The sequence below is a fragment of the Colias croceus genome, chromosome 12, assembly GCF_905220415.1.
Source record: "Colias croceus chromosome 12, ilColCroc2.1".
In the NCBI taxonomy this organism is placed as follows: domain Eukaryota; kingdom Metazoa; phylum Arthropoda; class Insecta; order Lepidoptera; family Pieridae; genus Colias; species Colias croceus.
In genome coordinates, this window is record NC_059548.1 from 8,503,486 (window position 1) to 8,527,055 (window position 23,570).

General features: G+C 33.4%; 2 protein-coding genes across 4 annotated transcripts in view; both read right to left on the reverse strand.

The window, feature by feature from the left end:
• Positions 1–1,895, reverse strand: part of LOC123696486 (hemicentin-1-like) — a 91,447-nt gene extending 89,552 nt beyond the window's left edge. For both annotated transcript variants that reach the window (XM_045642671.1, XM_045642670.1), the window contains exon 1: positions 1,529–1,895. In XM_045642671.1, coding sequence (XP_045498627.1) covers positions 1,529–1,595 — 67 coding nt within the window. In that variant the 5' untranslated portion in view covers positions 1,596–1,895. The remainder of the gene's footprint in view (positions 1–1,528) is intronic.
• Positions 1,896–9,407: 7,512 nt separating this feature from the next.
• LOC123696484 (ankyrin repeat and zinc finger domain-containing protein 1-like) lies at positions 9,408–21,577 on the reverse strand. 2 transcript variants are annotated; one of them, XM_045642668.1, is made up of 13 exons: positions 21,265–21,577; positions 18,141–18,350; positions 17,697–17,860; positions 17,355–17,447; positions 16,680–16,865; positions 14,614–14,836; positions 13,980–14,109; positions 13,606–13,691; positions 12,853–13,067; positions 12,089–12,246; positions 10,730–10,871; positions 10,209–10,361; positions 9,408–9,576 (listed from the first exon to the last, which is right to left on the reverse strand). In XM_045642668.1, exons 1-13 carry the CDS (start codon positions 21,386–21,388, stop codon positions 9,436–9,438), a joined length of 2,025 nt encoding a protein of 674 aa, XP_045498624.1. In that variant the 5' UTR covers positions 21,389–21,577; the 3' UTR covers positions 9,408–9,435. The 2 variants fall into 2 exon arrangements, with proteins under 2 accessions (XP_045498624.1, XP_045498625.1); XM_045642669.1 differs by lacking the exon at positions 16,680–16,865.
• Between the last annotated feature and the right edge of the window lie 1,993 nt (positions 21,578–23,570).

The window sequence follows — 23,570 nt, forward strand, 5'->3', positions numbered from 1 at the left end:
CCAACATAAAGTTTGAGTCTAGATATAAGTTCAAATGTGTTTTGAGTTCATTAGGCGAAACACAAGTTTGTTAAACTTCGACTGCGTCAAATGGAATTATCCCAAACCACGACAAAAGTTGTAGATATTTGTATGTGGTAGCAATTACACGGAAAATAATACCTACTTGAAAGTTTTCATATCACGGCATGAATTTCATGCCGTTTCTTTTAGTGGTATGCCATTTAGACTAATTTGGTAGAGGCATCGAAACAACGTAATTCAAAAATTTCCGAGGGTGTTGTTTCAAATGTACCTTCATACTAAATATAGGAATATTGGTAGATAGATACCGATGTTCTAATCTACGTATTTTAACTCTTAGAGCAATTGGTACATAATAGAGAATAGTTATAATTATTTTCCTGTAATTTTAAGCTTCCTGTAAATCGAAGAGAGGTCCTCTTATACATATATTGACCTATTCATCTCATAATACATTTAATTGACGTTACTATAGATTACAGTATGTTATCTATAATATAAATAATCATCAATAAATTAATTTCATTTGTTTTAGATGCAAATCGCTTCCTCTGTCTCTATATCCCTGTTTATGCTTAAATCAAATCTTTAAAAATACGCAACCGATTTTAATAAATAGCGTCAATCACGCTAGAGGAAGGTTGTAGTATTTTATTAAATTTTAGACAAAGTGGGCGAAGCCGCAGGCGGAGGCTAGTACATAAATAAACAAGATATGTCCGTAATAAATATTATTTGTAATTATTTCCAACCGGCTTTCATGAACTCTACATCGGACATCCCCTTCTATATTTTGAAACAGCATTACAATATAGATTAAAAATTTCACAGATACGAATTTCCCACCGAAAAATAACAGTACCTAAATTGTTGAAAGTATTATCAGTACTGATTTATTTGTGATTGTATCAAATTCTAAACAATAGCCGACCGTATTCGCCCCGCTTGACCATACAGCGTAGTAATTGCATATTTTAGACGATTTTAAACGAATTACAATGAATTTTCGCAATTTAGAATGGAGATGAATTTGCTAGAAGGAAGCTGATTAGTATTGTTGAGAAATTAGTCCAGTTTTGAAATTAGAATCGTTTGCTTGGTGGTGTATTAGGTACTAAGTTAGAAATATAAATTATATTTTTGATTAATTAAATTAATTCATAAGTGTAAAAATATTAGAATATTGTTTATCTTAAATAATTTGTGTCAGAATTAAAATTTATGGAGAATATTTATAGCCTTTGCATGCAGATGGCAAAAAATATAATTTAAAAAATTAAAAGCGTGATTTGCACTCGAAGCACTTAATATTAAAAAATATTTCTATTTTAATTTAAACAAAAATCTAAAGCTAAAACTCCTAAACTTAATTAAAATAAAAATATCCGCAAATAATAATTTACTTTAATTTAGTTACGTTATTCAATTATGCTCTACCACAAAAACTGCAAACGGTAATTTCATAAGAGTCATATGAATAAATTACGAAAAAAAACACACTTACCAACACTAATTGCACTCATAAAAAATAGAAAAACTCGCACAAAACAGTTACTGTTAATATTCTTCATTGTCGTAACGTATCCTAACTTCACAACATTTCACAAAATGCTCTAATTATTTCTGAACGCAGGTTTTGTTTACTTAATTACCACTAGATATCGTTGTTTTTCTGTTAATTTTTCTTTCATCTTTCGTCCATTATCACTTTCACAATAAAAAAAATAAACAAACTTTTTTTGTCTATTCCCGAAATTTGAATATAGAATAATTTTTGGCGCGTAACGCGTTCGGTAAGCACGCGAGTAAGTTTAAAATAGCGGCGTAAAGGCACGCACTCACCGGTGATCGACCCCACCGGAACCACACTCAATGGGCTCGCGACTGCCGACTCCATGTGCACCGCACCGAAACGTGCCTTCTACCAACTTAACAATACGCCTGCGTGAGGAAACTTTAAACCTTACCGCCTGAACCTAAAGGCTATATTTAAATCACAAGTACTTTATAAGCTTTTTTCTTAATATGCAAATGCTAAAATTCGTAGCTTTGTAGAGCGTACGCGCATAGAAAAGCACGTTCTCTATTGTTGGTATTGTTAGTGATCGGAAAAACAATGAGTGCGGTAAAAAAATAAAGGACAGTAAGATAAAGAAATTACTAAGTTCTCAGGAGTAAATGTTTGAGCAATAAATCATCGTTGCTTAAATAGGACAAAGCTACTAGTTTTACTATTTTGTGCATTTTGATGAGTTTTGTGACTTTTGGCTTAAGATTGATAAGTTATCGAAACTTTTAGGTAATAAAATAATATTATGTATGACTTATAACTATAGCGTTTTTTATTTTTATACTAAATAAATGTATTTTAGCTATTTTGCTCTACCACAAAAAAGAACCGTTGCATTTTAAGATAGTAATTTCTTTCTAAGTAATAAATAATTATAATATTAATAGTTCACAATATCAGTTGGGGTTTCCTAAAATTTCGCATTAGCGAATTAAATATGCGTGCATATGGGTGCTTCCGGAATAGGGCAACCAGATGTCTCGTATTTTTTAGGACGTCCGTTCTCGAATTTCACCTTACCGTTTTGTTATTCTATGGGCAATATATATAACTAAGTAGTAGATAATAATATGTATATACATTATACATGCAAAATTGGTATTTACATGACTATGCTATAGCAAGGATAAATGTAAATCGAGCTTTTGGGTACCTTTAAAGCTCAAAAGCGATCAACTTTTCCTTAATATCTATTTACTGTCATTCTTTACATAATAATTGTTTTATTTCAATTGTTCAATCATAAACCGGCGAGGTTTAAATAATAATATAATTAATAATATTAAAAAAATAGTCTAATCTATACATATAATAAAATCGTAGGAAAGTCAAAACTGTACATTGAATATTTTTTTAAAAGAATACATAATCCATGATCTATAATCGATATAGAAGCCAAAAACATAGTTTTTAGAATTTTTGTCTGTTTGTCTGTTTGTCGGTTTGTCTGTTTGTCTGTTTGTCTGTATATTTGTCCGAGCTAATCTCGAAAAGTACCGCATAGATTGACTTCAAATTTTGCATGAATATTACTAACAGGTCGGGTGAGGCTTTTATATACACATTATCATGCTATCACCTCCGGGGGAGGAGCTGTGAACCTTTATTTTTCTAACGTATTCCGTGTATTACACAGCGTACAATCTAAAGACTCATGTTTAAATGTTGTTTTTGGGTAAGCCACGCTATTATCTAGCTTTACACTATAAAAACTACGTCATTTACGTAATTTTGGCAGAGAAACAGTTTAATGAATCTTAGTAGTATAAAGACAAATTTGAAACAGCGCCATCTATGAGACTTCATTAAAATCAAATCAATTTACATATTTAACGCTTCTTGCAAATTTATAATTAAGAATTAAATAATATGATGTTGGTGGGGTTTTTAATTGTACTTATTTATTTAACTTTTTAACCCATGTCTTCCCAGAGTCCACTTCAGGTGCTTATATTTTATGTGAATATACTAAATAAAATTTTACAAGTGAGGGTAGATGTTTATTATTTGATGTCAAACAAGACACCATTAACAGTTAATTGTGACATTTTAAAAAATCCTTCTTGCGTTCCCACAAAAGGTAAAATGTGGCTTTTATATTTATTCTTTATACATAATTAATTATATAGTTAGACTCATGTTTTTAATTAGAATTGAAGTTACGACAAAATAAGAAAATGATGAAATTTTATTTTTATGTATAACTTTTACAAGACTATATTAAACGCCCAAAGAAGGTCACTTTAGTTCTTGATAGAATTTTATTTGTTAGTAGCTTTTTAATAAAATTAGGTAAAGTAATCTTTTCATTTTTTTTATTTACAGATTCAATGTTCATAAAAATTAACGATTTGCATGAGGATGTAGTAGAAATAAGTATCCTGGCGCGTGGTCAATTGCTGACTAAAGTTAATTTCCAACGTATGGTACAATCATTGGAAGAATCTTGGGTAATTTTAGAGGATATTTTTCGGGAATGAGAAAAGGGGCAGCCAACCACGTATCAGCGTGCGTGCGTGAGAATCTACCTACGTTTTAGTACCAAAAAAAATGTTATTTTGAAACGTAAATATTGCACTCACAACTACTGTACAAGTATGATTTTTAATCGTGCTTTACTGTCATCTGATTGTTTTATTATCGTTATGGCTATCGCGGTACAGATCGTACTGGGATCAGAGTACATATTATTTATCAATTGGTGTGGTAATATACGTACCACACCAAGTAAAATATTTACAATCATACCAAATGGATTAACACGGTATGTACATAAGGCGGTCTTATCGCTTACTAGCGATCTCTTCCAGACTGCCCAAGGTAAGAGATAAAGAATTGTACTCATGATCCAGCAATTTTCAACCGAAAAAGAAGTTTTTCTGTAATTGGTAGTTGTTTCATTTATTTATTTTAAATACCTAATTTTACTTTTATATTTGCCCATTTGCATTACATTCAGCTTCCATAAAACTTATAAAAATTTTATGTTTATTTCTGTCTAATATAAATACTCTTTTTTAGATATAAATAACAAAAACAACTTTTTTATTAAAATTTAGTACCTTGGGAAGATATTATCTATGTGTTAATAGAACAATACATAAAGGAAATTATGTTACGATTTTATACAATGAAAATATGTAAAAAAAATATTAGCAGGTGTAATTATTAAATTGATCCCGAACCCAAAACTGTAGTTAATTTTTTTTTGTCATTTAGTGTTTAATTCATGTCAATTGGTTCATTAATAAAAAAATTATGATCATTTAAATATAATCACGGCGAACATTTGCTAAGGCATTTATGTACAAGGTGTAATCGTTCAGTGTACACAGGCGATTTTTTTTTGTAAGTATTACAATAACAAAAAACTTTAAACTGATATCGAAAGTGTTTAACCTAATAATGGCCGTAATCATTTTTATTAAATAAATCGAGAAATATCAAAAAAAAATATATCTTTAAACCCTCCCATACATTAAGTACATAATATGAAATATGAATATCCCATATACATTTAATATGAAAGATTTTAGCTTTCTTTTTCTTTTTTTGGTTGTCTGCTTTAATTACTTCGCAAATTTGAAGTGGCATTTTTCACGCTTTTTCTGGACATTTTCACGCATTTTCCGAATATTTTCCGGTCATTTTCCGGGCAATTCCTCACGCATTTTCCGGGGATTTTCCAGGCATTTTCCACGCCTTTTCCGGACCATTTCACGCATTTTCCGGATATTTTCCAGATATTTTCCAGGCATTTCCCAGGCATTTTCCTGACATTTCCCTGACATTTTCCGGAGATTATCCAGGCATTTCCCACGCTTTTCCGGACATTTTCACGCGTTTTCCAGATATTTTCCGGGAATTTTCTGGGTAATTCCCAGGAAATTCCCAGGACATTTTCACGCATTTTCCGGGAATTTTCCAGGCATTTTCCACGCCTTTTCCGGACATTTTCACGCATTTTTTGAATATTTTCCGGGCATTTTCTGGGCATCTCTCAGGCATTTTCCGGGGATTTTCCGGGGATTTTCCAGGCATTTTCCACGCTTTTTCCGGATATTTTCCAGACGTTTCCCGGATATTTTCCGGGTATTTCCCGGACATTTTCACACATTTACCGGGGGATTTTCCAGATATTTTACAGGCATTTTCCGGATATTCCCGGAAAATGCCCCGGATTTCCGGAAAGTACGTAAGTTTTTTAGCTTAGATTAGTAATAAATTCTATTAACAATTCTATGCATTGTTTATGGTAGTACGTGTTTACTAAATAATTGTATGTAAAGTAGTAACTACTATGCAGTCACTATTCCACGCGGACGAAGTCGCGGGCACAGCTAGTTAGTTATAAAATCCTTTGATATGATAATTATTAGTAGTGGGGACGTGATCACGTGAGTAAACTAACGCCCTGACTCGGAGCGAAATCAGGCATTATGCATGTAAATTTACCGATGGTAAAATTATACAGTACAATGCTTCAATGTTTAGTCCGTTATCTGTTACTACTTGTAACTTGTAGCTGTAACTTGTAGCCGCCTCTACCAAAAACTACTACCTATTTTTCGATTATGTAGGTACTTACTTTGTAGAGCTCACAGATCTGAGGTAGAGCTTTATTAATACTTAATAATTATAGTATTTAGATAATGTGTTGATATTTTTATTACGTAGAGAAATACGAAAACATGGTAAAAAACTATGAATTTGGCTAAATATTTTATTATGGAACCTTTTCGTTTCGTTTCAGTGTCGTACATTCCAAATCACTCACTTTTATTAGTGGTAGTATGGAGTATTCTAATTATTTATATTGAAGTGAAGTACAGGTAATAATAACTAAGTAGCTACTATTTATTAAAGTGAAACTTTTATTACATCGTCTCAAACTTTTTGGTCTGTGTAGCGCATGTCGCGTGACGCGATACGTACGATAATTATCGTACAAATACGATAATTTTTAGTTATAGATATGTCTATAGTGTGAAAAAAAGTTTCACTTTTACCGTGGTTTCATAAAACCACACAACATTTTTTCTTTTAATAACTTTATTTCCAACAGACCTAATGTTATGTTTCCATAAGAATCTAATTATTTTACGACATAATTTCGTAGGAATTTTCATAAAAATGTAGGTACCTACTAACTAGTTACTAGTGATAATTTTTATTAGGTAGTATTTTTAGTTCAAGTTAACTTCAAAAAAGGACCTTGTGAGTGTGGACCATTACCCGTGCCATTACTGTGTTCGACCCATATATTTTGGAAGTCGTAAAAACTCGCCATACAATTTTATGATTTTAGAAGCGCGTGTAATAAAAAAGTTTCGTGAAAATTTTAAGTATGTCACTTTAAAGACCTCTAAAAATATCCTCCTGTATTTTAGCTCAGCCAAAAAAAGATAAAGTTGCACAAACTTCCAAAAAGTTTTCATTTCCTTAAATAAGCAAACAATAATTTATAAGTAGGCCTATCCCAGCTTCACTCAGAATGACTACCTACATAGGAATAAAAAATAATATCTATAGATTTTATTACAATAATATGAATATAATCTACTGCGTCAAAAGGTTAAATTTTCTGATGGCAAAACAAATTATTATTACCTAAAAACTTAATTACGTTTGTAGTTTTTGAAAAAAAAAGAGATTTATTGTTTTCACTTTCATAATATTTATTTTTTATTTTCATTAATTTCTAACACAACGCCACCTAGGTAATAAGCAATGAAGCTTGTTATGTTTATTTGTGATGCTGAAACTTTTTACTTTATCGAATTATGAAGCGAAAATTTCTTTAGCCGCGTTGAACATTTTTTGGTAGGAGAAAATCTTATGAGTTCACATAACCGACTAAGGAGACAGAAAAAAAAACTAACACCATTTTTAGCTACCTATTATAAAAGTTTAATGGGTCGCTTTCGTGTGTAACAATCCGCAAATTACTGTTTTTATTAGATTGTGATTTTAAGGCTAAGTTTACCTACGGCCGTTCCCTAAAATCGGGTTGACACAGTGCAAACTTAGTTTGCACAAACCTCTTTAGGGGCTGTCCATTAATCACGTGAGGCTCGAAAGGGGGGGGGGGGAGGGGTCCAAAAAAACATCACGAAATATCACAAGGGGGGGGGGGGGGGGGGTAAAGCAATATATCACGTGTATTTATTTTTCGACAAGCGCGCGATATTCAACCGAAAAGCGGCGTTACATGTAAGTATTTATTTTTAGTCAAACGTGTACAACTTTTTCGCATATCTTTCATTATTTTTATGTCATTCAAAAACAAACTGCAATCTTTCTGTCTACCTCTGAACGTTTATTATAGTAGTCTTTAATTTACTATAAGAAAATTAGATGATACTTATACCAGTCTTTTTTATAAATAAAAAATTGATTCTTTGCAGGTACGAAAAAATACACGTGATATATGGGAGAGGGGGGGAGGGATAGTCTTAAACCTCTAGATTAATGGATGGCCCCTTACAGCAACATAGAGTTATGTTTGCGCAAACAGCACATGCAGATGTGAAGTTTGAGCAGGTGCGAGTGAGGTGTCTACTTGGAAGTTGGTGAGATAGTTTGTGATAATTTCTATTGCGTATTGAAAAGTGCTCTAGTATGAATGCATGTTCAAATGTTTTTTGGGGTAGGTACAATAATTGAGTGACTGTGAATTAGTTAGTCTATATAAATTTCAAAATAAAAAAAATGTCGTTGATTTATTTCATTTTCTTTTTTATCACACGAATATTAGTTTTAAAATAGTAGGTACCTTAATATTTATTGTTTACCTACATATTTTATACTAGCTGCGTCCCGCGGTTTCATCTGCGTAATTGAGTTTTTACTGTTTATCTTTTATGCTCCTGTAAGAATGTTAAAAAAATAACCTAAGTTAATCTCTCTAACATCAGCTATCTGTGAGTGAAAATCCCGTCCAAATGGTCCATCTGTTCCAGAGAATAGAGATAAACCGGATCAAACAGACAGACAGACACAAAAATTGTATATTAGGCCATTCAAACTCAAACTCAAACATTTATTTATTCAATTAGACTTCTTCCAGAAGCACTTTTGAATCGTCATTACATTCTTTAAATTTACCACCGATTCGGAAAGCAGTATCTATGGAGAAGAACCGGCAATAAACTCCATAGTTGCTCTTTTAAAGTCATGTCCATATACAATATAATTTTACATTACATGTTACTTACATCTAACTACATAATATTATATATTATCATAATATTATGCCAAAGAACTGTCCTGTTATTCTTACGCGACAACCCTCCATGGACTTTCATCTTCCATATATTCCTTAATGCTGTAGTAGGCTCTCTGAACTAATACATTTTTTAAATAAGTTTTAAATTTAACACTACTAAACTCTTTAATACTACGAGGAATTCTATTGTAAAAACGTATACCTTGGCCCATAAATGAATTTTTAACTTTAGCTAACCTATAAAATGGCATTTCAATTTTATTTCTATTCCTCACAGTGAGCATGGGTCAGCTTTTAATATAATCCATACTAATATAATAAATGCGAAAGTAACTCTGTCTGTGTGCCTGTTACTCAATCACGCCTAAACTACTGAACCAATTTTCATGAAATTTGGTATGGAGATATTTAGATACTCGAGAAAGTACATAGGCTACTTTTTATTCCGAGAAAATGACGCAATCCCGGAAATCCCACGGGAACGGAAACTATGAGGGTTTTTCTTTGACTGCGCGGGCGAAGCCGCGGGCGGAAACCTAGTTTCATATAAAAGGATGATTTTGAAATAATAAAAAAAACACATCTTTTAAAAAAAACTTTATTTACAATACATTCAAGCGCTTTTATGCAATGGTCTGACGTTCCTGTGGTTTTGCAGACATCTAATGGTACAAAATTTGAAGGAATCGTATTCAAATGGAGTCTTTGGTAGATTCGCTCCACATAGAAAACATTTAGGTACTTCTGCTTTAACCTGAAAACAACAAAAAAAACATATCAAAATATGTATAATAAAGTCAGGGATCTCTGAAAAAATATTAGGTAAAGTATAAAAAAGGTAAGACAATTTTATCTCTCTAATCCATACATACTAATATTATAAATGCGAAAGGAACTCTGTCTGTCTGTCTGTTACTCAATCACGACTAAACTACTGAACCAATTTTCATAAAATTTGGTATGGAGATATTTTGATACCCGAGAAAGGACATGACTAAACTACTGAACCAATTTTCATGAAATTTGGTATGGATTATGGAGATATTTTGATACCCGAGAGAGGATAAAAAGTAGCCTATGTCCTTAGGCTACTTTTTACCCCGGGAAAATGTCGCAATCCCGGAAATGCCACGGGAACGGGAACTATGCGGGGTCTCTTTGACTGCGCGGGCGGAAACCTAGTTAATAATAATATCCCCCAGGTATGATAAAAGAAAGTATGTTTGATCTAACTGAAATTTTGTATGCAGTTAAAAAACTAACACATAATTATTTGTTACAATTTTTTTGTATTACTTATGATTTACTATAATTTAACTAATTGAGATTACTAACAAGTGAAAATTACAAAGTTTTCTGAAATAAAGATTCTTTTCATATAAATACCTTCTGGGAATCAGTCATTTGCAAGAATTGGTTAGTTTTATTCTTCTCTATTTGCTTCTCTTTCTCTCTCTGCCGTTTCGCACGTTTCTGTTGCGCTTTCTTCTCTTTCTCTATCTCTAGCAACTCTGGTGTGATTGGTCCCGGGATTTGAGACTGTAATGAGATACTTAAAATTATCATAATATTATATTTAGATTATTTCACACATTATAGTAATTTTCGATTATCATAATTTATTTTAGGATTTAGTAATTGACCAGAAAGATTTTCGGGAATGATAAAGTTTTGGATGAGTGTTAAATCGCACATATGTTGCGTTAATAGTTTTCGTTTATTGGATTTTTTTGTATTGTTTATGTGGAGAGTCGCTGAAACTGGGTGCTAAAATTTTATTTTATATCGAGATCGAAACATTTCAATTACATACTTTAGAAATTTAATCTAAAAAGAACTCTAACTAACTATGAAGAAAAATTTGGATTTTTCTTCATAGTAAATATCCTTTACCATTCAACACTAACCTTATTATAATTATATTTATCAGGGAACTGCGCCTGGAACATTCTGAACGCGATCCTAGTATCATGGTGCGGTGAGGCCGCGTATGGAGTTTGTAATTGGTGATTACGGATACAGGGATCGCTGCCCGCTGTTAGGAGAGCACTGAAATATGAAAATTTAATAACTTTACATATAAAATTACAAAAAAACATTTTTTTTTTATTTTGTAAACATGACCGCGGTCAGCATCACTAATAATTTTAGTTCAGACAGAGGTCGATACAAATCACTTGATGTTAGTAATAACTTAGTTTATTTCTAACATCAAGACGTGTTAGTAATAACTTAGGTTATTACTAACATCAAGTGATTGCGTGTACATTAGGTAATGTACACGCACATTTTCGTCAAACAATAATAATATAATTAAAACTGTCTCCGCGGCCGCACAACGAACGGCTGATGCGACGTTGCCGCTCCGTTCTTATTGTTTCTACGCAAGATGTACGCATTCATGATTGCAAGACGTGACGTGACGATGACGTGTGTATTACGTGCACAATTAGGGCGGCCGTACACGGACCGCTCGAGCAGTTAACGGCTGAGCGACGTACACGGACGTGCCGAGCCGTCGGTTCTTGACCGCTCGAGCCGTCGCTACCAACCGCTCGAGCCGTTGATTTTTTGACTAGTCGCGTCATTGATTTTCAGGGGGAGAGGAAGCCGTCGACGGCTCTAGCGCAGTCAACGGCTCGAGCAGTCAGTGTATGCCTCACGACCGCTCGCGAGCCGTCAACGGCACGATGGAATTTCGTCATGCAGTTGACGGCTTGAAGCGGTCGCGACGGCTCGAGCCGTCACGTGTACGGCGGTGAATGAATGCCTATAGTTCACCGCGCGGTCGCGGCTTCAAGCGGTCGGTCTCAACTGCTTGAAGCGGTCCGTGTACGGCCGCCCTTAATTATTATAGGTCTAATGCCCGTTTTCACCAACAACCCGTAAAATTTAAGTGTCACCTAAGTCAATTTAGGGGATACTTAACGTAAAATTTGCTTTCACCGACAGATAAGTGTCACCTAAATCGTTAGGTTTGGTAGTGATTTGAAGGGTCCCTTAAACTAAGGAACCCTTACTTAGGAGACTGTTTAGGGGTTATTGGTGAAATCGGGCATAAATACTCTAAAGCATTAAAGAAATTATAAAAACACGCAACGATCTTTCTTCTTAATTTATGGTACAGTTATCACAGTTGTAACATTATCTAATTTGAAACTTCTATAACATACATTATAAACAGTACAACAAGGTCTATTTACAAACAGAATAACTATATACCATTGTATTGTATGGTCATGTTAAAAAATATATAATATACTCACGTGACCATTTCAGGTTTAGCAGCTATAGCCGCTTTATGTAGCGCTGTGTTACCATCGCTCGGGTCTTGAATATTGCACGCCTCTTCCAAATCCCCCTCCCAAGCTTCTAGAATCGTCTCTAGGGAGCTCTGCTCGTTGCCAGATATCACTTTCCACATCTGTAACAATTTTTGGTAATCACTACATAGTATAAAAGAAAGTCGCTTTCTCTGTCCCTATGTCCCTTTGTATGCTTAAATCTTTAAAACTACGCAACGGATTTTGATGTGGTTTTTTTAATAGATGGAGTGATTCAGGAGGAAGGTTTTAGTATATAATTTATTAGGTTTTAGACAAAGCGGGCGAAGCCGCGGGTGGTAAGCTAGTTTATAATATTATGTTATAGTGCAACACCTTTGAATAAATATTACCACTTTTGTAAAAAGTATTGTTTTGAAAAGTTGACGTTTCGAAAGAGATATACTATTTATAAGCACTTTAAAACAGTGTATAATAAATTTTGAGTAGTAATATTAGGCTTATAGTCCTTATACTAACATTTCACTCACCAGAATTTTATTTTAATTTTAATAAAATGTATTCCATCCTATTATAAATACCTGTAACTTAAAACTATTTAAATCTTTTAACCTATTTTGATGGTCCATCGACAAAAAAGATCCAATTCAGAAATGAAATGCTAGTTGAATAATGTACTTTATAACCACCATAGAGGCTAAAATTCAGTTCTATTTACTAATAAAACCAAATTAAGGTATGTATACCTTCTTAACATTAGCGGGTATCTTCTGCACCACCACCGGCTTCTTCACCGGCTTCTCTTCTTTCTTCTTCTTTTTCTTCTTAACTCTCTTCTCTTGTACATTCTCTTGTTCGCTGCAAGAACTATGGGCGCTTACTGAATGATCGTTTAGAAGGTCCTTCCTTGAGTTTGTTATTACTCCCTTTGAACTCTGTTCGGAAAGAGTTTTTATCCAGCCTGTAAAAATAAAATGTTAGAATTATGTTTTGATTTTAAGAAATTACTGCAAAAAATTGTTTTAAATTATTAATTAACTTTGGAAATGTACAATAATATGTTACGTTGACATTGTTTTTAAGCTATTGCATAGCTTCTATTGCGGGCCTTGAGCGCGGGGACCGAATCGAGAAATTCCGTAACGAAAAACCCTCACGCTCCCCACTCCTACGGGCGGAGGTGTGGCTTGAAGGCATAGCATGCAATAGCTTTACCGCGGCAGTCCCCGAGTGCCACACGTCGTTTTTTTTACATTTGTATGTATACTGTATATTATGTTAAATATTTGTTTCAGCTTGCTAAAATTCTCTGTGAATAAGTGAAAGTGAATCTACGGAAAATCAGCGACATATTGCGCTCTGTGGCTGTCCTTATTATACTTCTCAGATATGATGACATAACTCATTACTACATTATTATAGAACAGTAAAGTTTAGCAGTGACAAATGTACAATTTAACAAAAAATTACCGAGATTTTTTTCGAAATAATGTACATACCTACAGGAGTTTCAGAGTCTATAAAGCATGGACCCTCATCTTCACTCGACAGCATTTGAGTTGGCAACTCGCGTGGAGTACGTTCCCTTTAAAAAAATAATTTTGTGACCTAAAATTGTCTTATTAAAAACTGAAGCATTATTTATTGACAAACTATAAATAAATTTCTCATCACAATATTTATATAAGAAGTTAGATTCATGTTTCTCTATTATTTATTAACTGTACTACGAGTAACAAGTACATTTAACATAGAATTAAAATAAAATATCAACCATTATTGATTGATAGTCGCAGTTACCATTTTACAATATTTAAGACAACACTAAATAATAAATATGCAATGAACTTAATAATGATTTATAAAATATTACCTTGACTTTGCTCTATCAATTGGTTTTCCAGGACTCTTCTGTGTTTTCTTTTTTTCAGCATTAGGATCCGCCGCTTTGCCGTCTTTCACAGTCGACGCGATCAGAGCTTTTTGGAATAATTCCATTGTCTCTGAAAAAACATTTTTTTTCCAAGCTAGCCAATTCCGTTTTGATTTGGCATGAGATTAAAACAAAAGCCAAAATTCAGAAATCAATTTGAAAATACATTTATTTCCCATGATACAATAATTAGTAAATTAACAAGTGATAACTGCGTTAAAAACAACCGACTTCAAACTTGCACTTACAAAATTTACAAATACCTACAGACAAAAATGCTCATAAAATAAAAACTACTGGGCCTATCCGAATAAAATTTTTATGGGATTCAATTCGACACCATCCCGCATCGAACAAAAAAAGAATCACGTAAATCGGTTCAGAAACCTCGGAGTAATCGGTGTACATACATAAAAAAAAACATACCGGCCGAATTGATAACCTCCACCTTTTTTTTGAAGTCGGTTAAAGAAATAGTACTATTTTACATTTTTTTTTTTGGTTTAATGGCATTCAAATGCTTTATAAATATAAATAAATGAAATAGTAGGTACTAGTTATAATTTAGACTTACCATAAACCTCAATACTAGCCAAAGTATCATGCACCCGTTTCACTTCCTTATACGTAGGTTTTCTCGTAGGGAACGGCAAAGCTCTAACTCTAAAGTCATCTCTATTGAGCGGAGAGTTCTTTCCGAATAACGCCGCCTGATTGGTGGAGCCGACCGCACGGTATAGCACTAGTGAACAACCAATCAGGTCTTCCGACCAACCGGATATTATTTCTTGTACATGCTGAAAAAGTTTGTAAATTCTATAGATTTTGTTACTACACATTCATATTATACACTAATTCATACAGATTAATATACATTAATTACACTGGTCAACAATGATTTTGTTGCCCTGGATGTGAAAGTGGTTTCGAATAATTTAATGCATTTTATATATAGAACTATTAATGGTTTTGGTAGATTGGCTCTAGTTTTTTTTTATCCTAATTTTCTTACTAGACTCTAAAACGCAGCATGAAATAGAAGGTATATTTGTTTTACATCATTTATTTATATCAAAGTTTTACTTATTGTTTTGTTTTAGTATTTAATTAATTCAAATGGATATAAAAATAGAGAAAAATCATTAAAACTTATGAAATAGTACAAGGAAATACATTTTATAAGCTTCTCTTCTTAGTTAATTTTTGGACAATAGTTTTCTTATGGACCATCAGTAATCTGCCATCATGTGACGATCCCATATACCCTGATACCATTATTCCATAATTTTTACTTCTTTTTCGATGTGTTCTTCCTGTTTCTCACAGAAATTCCGCAGATTTACTGGATATCTATCCAGGAGACTGTGGGCAAAGTGTAGCTTTATGCTCGTATTTGCTCATAAAATAATGAAGTTTTTTAAACAACTGTTGTGCCATTTCTTTATAATTTCGTGTTTTAAATTAATCTTAAATTAATTAATACTATATCTCTCCATTATTTACATTCAGCATCAGTTATTAAATTTTGTTAAATTTTCATTTTTTATCAATTGTCAACACGCCCGTCCTGTAGGGCCATCGTGTATTCTTCTTATACTTCTAGATTCCCTCAAAGGCCTAAATTTTTTCTAATTTGTCTAATTCTATTAATAAAAACATCAAGGGAATTTCGTATACCTATCCACTTTGCTGACCAAGTGCTACTTGGTTTCTTTAACTCAATACAAACCGAACATTGTTGTTCATAAAAATGTTTTTTTACAGAAACCATTTATTATTCTGATATTCTACAGTCAGTTTTATAGAATAGGGTTATGTCTGAGCGAATAAATGTGCAGAAAACGTAATTCACCTAAAAATAAACACTTGTTAGTAACCCGTACTCTGAAGGGCCGTAAGAAATTTTTATATATGAAAATCCAAATTAAAAAAAAACTAGAGCCAATTAAATAATTTTAATGATTACAATCACAAACTGGGTACTTGAAATATATAAATCTGTAGAAATATCCAGGGCAACAAAAAAAATTGTATTTTTGGTTGAGCTGTGTTACTATTGTCATATCGAAAAAAAAATCTTTGCATATCCGTATCAATTTTTGGTCATATTCGTGTACCAAAATTTTCACGTCAATCAATATCAACACAAACTTTTTATTCTGGGTTCAATTTCAATAGCATATTATCTATATTAATATCATAAAGCTGAAGAGTTCGTTTGTTTGTTTGAACGCGCTAATCTCAGGAACTATTGGGTCGATTTGAAAAATTATTTCGGTGTTAGATAGCTTATTCATTGAGGAAGGCTATATATATATATATCATCACGCTAAGACCAACAGGAGCGGAGCCACGCGGGTAAAACCACGGAGTGCAGCTAGTTACATAACACGTTCAACATACAATAAAAAAAGACGTGTGGCACTCGGGGACTGCCGCGGTAAAGTTATTGCATGCTATGCCTTCAAGCCACACCTCCGCCCGTCGGAGTGGGGAGCGTGAGGTTTTTTCGTTACGGAATTTCTGGATTCGGTCCCTGCGCTCAAGGCCCGCGATAGAAGCTATGCAATAGCTTAACACCTAAAATCTCCGTTACTGTCTCCATAAACAGCCACAAATAAGGTTTAAATTCCCCCTCACCTCCAAGAAAGCCGCTTGGTTGTACCGTCTCAAGCTAGCGCCAGCAGATCGCGGCATGTTCCCGTGCTGGTCCCGCGCGCTCTGCGCCTGGCCCTGCCCGCGCCGCGTCACGTACGAGTGATGTGTTTTGTGCACTACCGGTACTGCACCCGAGAATATAGCACCAGCAAAATGGCCGCCGGAAACCTGTGTGTGTATATTGGTATTTAATCATCATTCATTATTTGCACAGTGATAAATGTAAAAAAAATGTGTGCGTGTACTAGTGTACACACGTAGAAGTGAAACTTCTTTATGCCCTTATTTTTCAAAAAATAATTTACTATAAGCAACTTTACGGAAATACATCGAATCACGCGTGGTAGGGATAAGAAAAAGATGGCGCGTAACGAAAAAATGTCACACGTAACGAAAAAATGTTACACTAAATTTTTTTTCAACCCCGATAAAGAAGTTTCAGTTCAATAATCAACACTCAATAAACAACTCACACACAACATTTATCCGAAGCTTAACTCTGCCTCTATACTGTGAATGAAGCAGAGTTTTCTACTTACCGGTCCAATAGACTTTGAACACTACTGCAACGAAATAAGGTGCTAATTTCAACTGTTTTACAAGTTACACAAAGTATTGAGGTATTTTTAAAACTACTGGTTATATTTTATTTCTTACCATCAATACTGCCCACCGTTGATAGCCTGGTATAGTTAGACGTTGACAGCGCTCCACCCATGCATAACCTTCGCCATCGGAAGATAATTCTTCCTGAAATCATTATATTTAATTACTATTAAGTCCAATATTGTTCAAAATTGTATTTTTTAGTATGTTATAATTATTGTGGTTTTCTTGTTCGTATTGAATTTTAGTATAATAAGAGATAAGAAAAATCTGATATTAAAATGTGCCTGCAATAGAGCCAAGATAATGAAATCATAAAAAAAATGATAAGAGCAAATAGTTCTTATTTAGAAAATCATCAACAACATAAAACATCTATTATAATTTACTAACCTTTTTATGATGCAATATACATCTATATATACAGAAGACTTGTCCAGTTTTATTTGTGAAGAACGCCTTGCAATGTCTTGTCGCTGCTGCAAATAGATCACTTGCTGGTTTGGAGTTTGTACTCTCTGTCTCCGAGTCACTGCCTGATACACTTGAATTATCATCTGAAAATAAAGAATTTATTGTACTTATTTGGTCTTTGAATAAACATTTGGTAAATCGGTATGATTTTGTAAAGCCTTAAGTTTGTCATAAATATGAAATAGGAAAAAAATGCAATTGCCTTGCCTAAACAAGTTTTCGTTCACATACAAAATTAGTCATAATAATCAAATAATATTATATTAAGAGACTAACTTCAGGAGAAAAAGTATCTCTATTATAACTTGCCATTTCATTAATATACTGTTACACTCACTACAAACCCCTATATTTAAAAAATACCTTGTCTTGAGTTAAATTGTCCCAGACTCAGCGCAGACTTCCCAAACAGCTTCCTCTTCAAGTTATGCGTATGCCAATGATGTTTATAATGTGCAGTCTGTTGCGCCCGAGTCTCGAAAGGGCCCACTCCACAGCATGAGCAACAGTTACCGTCGCTTGCTCCATTTAATGTTAGCGCGTTTAGACGCTTGATGACACTTTGTTCGTCGACTGGAATAATTAAGTATGGTTAATTACGGCGATTTTAATATGTTATGGCAAATTCTTTAATAGAATTATTTATGACAAAATTTTTACTGGTTTATTCTTTGAACTAAGTAATATTATGATTAAGTTAATGTTTTGTTACTGCTGGAAATATTTTAAAAAGAAGTTTTATAGATAAGATTTCCTAAAAATTTACATTCATTATGATAAAATCTATTTAAATACTCTTCTACCTTATGAAATAATTACTATATCATTACAGAATTATCTATATATGGGTCATTATACAAAAATGGGGTAACTCAATGTCACCAGCCAATTTATACAAAGTCTTATTATATTTTAATCAAATAACAATCTATTTTAAAACAATAAACCGTCCTTTATTTGGTCACTCACTTTCACTTCTTTATTTAAAATACAAATTGATAAAAAAACAAAATTAATACTTAAATAATCAGTACTTTGGCATGTCACAACTCCGAAAACCAACAATCAAGTGACTATTTTATAAACATTATCATTGATTAGAGAAAACTTACTAACTCAGGACAATCTTTGATATACATAGTATTATATAGTATAACTTTCATAACGAAATGTTTAACATTTTATTTAAAAAATAAAAATAAACTTTGTCATCGTTTTTATTGGTCAGTCCGTTGTGTGTTTTTTAAATTTGAAATTCTCGCTAAATATCACCAAGTCGAGGTCAAATCCCTGTCTAAATATTAATGTTGGTAATGAAGTTACTTGTGCATCCCATATTTTGATGGCCGTCATAACTGTACCAGCGCTAGGGTTGTGTTTGTCCTCTAAATTCGTGCTGCGCCAGTCAACATTTCAGTCCTATGGTGAGTCGTTATTTTATTGTTAAACTGATTTTTATTTTCATTCATACATGGTTAAGTATGATTTGTAAAAATATAGTTTGTTGATATAAGAAATAAGGCAAAAAAAACATAATTTGTGATTATAATCTCATATTAAGTCCCTTTTTATCAATCCGCTGGCATCAGTCCTATGTCAGATATCGCGCCAGTGGACTGACGCGACCCCATAGTACTGATGATTCTATCGTTTTTGAGAACTTTTATCTTGATTGCTATTGGTATAAGCATTTCTATTTGATATTTCAGTTTAAAACATCATGCGCCACGCTAAAAGAAACCGAATTTGACTAGGGAAGAAACATTTAAAAAAGAGTAGCAAAGAAAAGAGCTATTGAAACAAACTACTAATAATCTCATTTAAAAGATCTTATTTTATTTTAATTATTGATTTTGATGCTTTCAGGGCATAGCTTGTTATATGTATTTATTAGATAAATACGTAAACGTATAATATTGTGAAGTAAAATTACCTCAAAATAACATAAAAGTTAATTATTTTAATAACATTATAAAAATGTCAAAAGGCTCTTATGAAAACTCAGATGAGACTTTCATTCAAGCCTTTGGTTAAAAACCATGAACCATTTTATGAAAATTATTACTTTTAACATAAATAATGTTAGATTTTTTAGGGCTCCGAACCTCAAAAGGAAAAAAACAGAACCCTTATAGGATCACTTTGTTGTCCGTTTGTCTGTTAAGACGTTTTTTTTGAAGCGCGTGGAGGTATCAATTTGAAATTTATATTGAATACTCAACATTAAGAACCCTTGGGGCTGTAAAAAAATTAAACTTATAACGCAACGCAATTAAAAGATACCTACATCCGTTAATACTGCAAATTTCCGCAAATTTAAATATTCGCAAGGGAATAAAAAAATACACAGGATGCTTGCCGTGTATACAGTCTTAAAATATGGTAAAAAGCAACGTCTTATAACACAGATAAAGGAAAAATTGCTAAAAGTATAAATTTTAAGTTACAAACATAATAAAAAATAGGTTTGTTAGGAGTCCAACTCGCACTTGGCCGTTTTTTTGTTTCTATTGTTTGTGAATTACTTGAAATATTAAGTAAAACTAAGTCAAAGTAGTAAGTTAAGTAAGAGAGTAAGAATATTCACGTTGCGTTAAATGTCAGAAGGCTGTTTTGAAAATTGAGACATTGTTTTTTCCCAGTATCACAATATATTATCAATTATCATTTTTAAATGTAACTAAGTGATTTTAATACTTAAAAGACATGTGCCATTACTAAAACTGAGAGATTTGTAGTAATTTTCATTGAATTTCTTTAAGAATATTACAAAATTGTGTTTTTTATCAGTACTATGTTAGCCTTGTCAGTCCCCTGGAGGCCAAATCCAGAAAATTTAAAATATCTCACAATCTACTTAAAAAAGTGGCTGGCCCGATTTGGAACAATATATTCATTAGATTAGCTATCACATACACCCTAATTTGTAATAATCTGATATAAAAAATATAGTAAACAAAATATCCTTAAAAGTTACCCCATTTTTGTATAATCACCCGTATATAAAACTCAAAGGTGACTGATATAGTGATCTATCAACGCACAGCCCAAACCACTGGACGTATCGGGCTGAAATTTGGCATGCAGGTAGATGTCATAACGTAGGCGTCCCCTAAGAAAGGATTTCCCGAAATTATTGCGGGACGGGAAAAACGGGGATGCACGTACAAAGTCGTGGGCGGAAGCTAGTAAAAAATAAATGCCACAAGTAAAAATATTGTGCAAGTATTGGATATTTTATAAATCAAATTTTAAAAGCAATACATTGATGAATAGTTGGATAAAATTGGTAAGAAAGTAACTTCATAAGTAGTACCCATAAAGACATGTAAATAAGGTGGGAAACAGAATTTATGCTTATATGTGCAAGCACAAGTCATTACAAGGATTTCATAACATTGCACTCATACTGGTATTAGGTTTTATTACACCATACTAGGTGAACCATTTAAATCCATATGTTAAGGATATATTTCATACTACTTACCAATTTGATGTGATTCTGTTATCATACATGCTGCAACTTTTATTCCTCTCAGGAGTTTTTCAAAATCATCTAAATCGAACACCCTGACTGTTTTAGGCTTGACAATATCCGTTTTAGAAGTCATTTTTAATCGTTTCAAAGTATTTACATCGTAAAATTTGTATTATATTATGGCGTGACTGTCACCTGCAGGAAAATTGTGGTTATTTACTTTATGCAATTTTATATATTAATCAATTTACACTGCTAAAATATAATGTATTTTTATGTAATAAATTTATTCAAGAATTAAAACTAAACACACATATCCTGTTTTACAGTCTGACATTGACATAATATGACATAAGCAGCTGTCATTTGACACAAACTCACAGTTAAGACGCGTTTTCACTTTATACCTTCATACGACACGCAACAGTTGGTGGCAAATATATATTTGTAAACTACTCAATGATTTTTGATCACATTATTTGATAATGACATTGTATTTCTTAATGAGTTTTATCCTCAAATATGGGATATATTTCAATCTTTTACACACTATTCTCTTCTTTTATATTGGAATACGATATTATAAATGAATGTAAATATTTCCCGCCTTTTTAAAGTACAAGGAGTTGACATCCGTGACAGATTTGTTTTTTAATAATAATAATAATAAGGGCGTAGGGATGTGACGACCCCATCGCCCACGGTTGAAATATCTATGGTCTACGTGACAATAGATATTTCACCCGTGCAGTCAGTCAACCCGCAGGACACCTTGTGGCGGGGTGTCGGGGAGTAGCGACCCCGCGGGAACCGAGCGCTCCCGGGGGAGGCCCCTGTCTTCATCTCCGGCTTGCCTTCACCGGCCGGTCGGAGTGAAGCCTGACGAGGACAGGACCCCCACCTCTGGCTTGCCTTAACCGGCCGGCCAGAGTGGAGTCGCGAGAGCTTTTAGCTCGAAGGGTGGATGCGAAGCGTAAGTGGCGAGTGGGCACGTGATGCTGGACCCTCAGGGAGCGCGTGATCGTAGTTTAAAGTCCAGGGACGCCTCTCCACCCTTAGCTGCTCACAATATGTTGCCCCCTTGTCGCACTATTGCAGCGACTTATTTCGGGGGCCCATACAGTGAGAGGGCGAGTCACCACCTGCCAACAATTTTTTGCTATATCTTAGTAGAAAGGCAGGTGCCATAGTCTTCCATAGTCCTTAATTCCGGTCCATTAACATCCCATTCCATAGCCCAGTTTATTTTGTTTCCTTATCTTGCAATAGTCCTACATCGGCCGCGGACTGCCCAGGGCTGTATCTCTATAGTGCAGTCATGGGCAGGCTGCGGCTGGTGTCCCACAACACAGTAAAGTTCTCGAAAGGGCCTCTGCGTGTTGGATCCGTGTCCCCACGTAAGCCTTCCAAAGGACCGGGTACTTTCCTTATGATGGTACCCGTGTATTATGGAACTGAGATACATAATAATAATAAAAAGATTTATTGCAACCAAACAGACATACATAATAATACAAAATATAAAAAAAAGGAAAACAAACATAAAATAACACAAAATAATAAAGAATTTACAAATTAAAACACTAACAGTTATAAGTACACAAATGTATTAGGTATGTGTGTTGCGCACTGGCTGCAATTAGGCCCTGGCTCAGCATAATGTTGTGGGAGAAAGCTCCACAACGCTGATAATTCTGCCAGATACCCAGATGAATAGTTTGCGCCTCCAATCAAGTATGTATATATAGGTATAATAAAAATAGAATAATTAATTATGAATTAAACAAATAATAAATGTGTAATAATAATAATATTATATAAGCAGTAGAATAGATATATTTGTATAAATTTATATAGATATATTTGGTCAATTAAAATCAGTATTTATATGTAGGTATATATGTATAATGTGTTAATTTATAAATTTGGATACGTATAGTCAAAGGAAATAAAATTAAGATGCTTGTAAATTGAGCAGTAGTGATTTGTAAGTGCGACGAAAGTTGGATTTGCACTTGAGTTTTTTTATTGGAGGTGGTATGTTATTCCAACATTTCGTCGCATTATATTTAAATGACCCACGAAAAGCGGTAGTTTTATATTGGGGAATGGATAACTCTTGGGTCCCACTTCTTATTTCACCCCTTTTAGTATCCTTACGCCACAATAGTTTTGTGTACAGATATTCAGGCTGCTTTGTATGGATCGTATCAAATAAAAGGCAAGCCAATAGTAAATCTTGCCGACCCTTCATTTTTAAAAACTTTATGCTATTAAGAAAAGGGGTGACATGAGACCTGGGTGGGATTGTCACG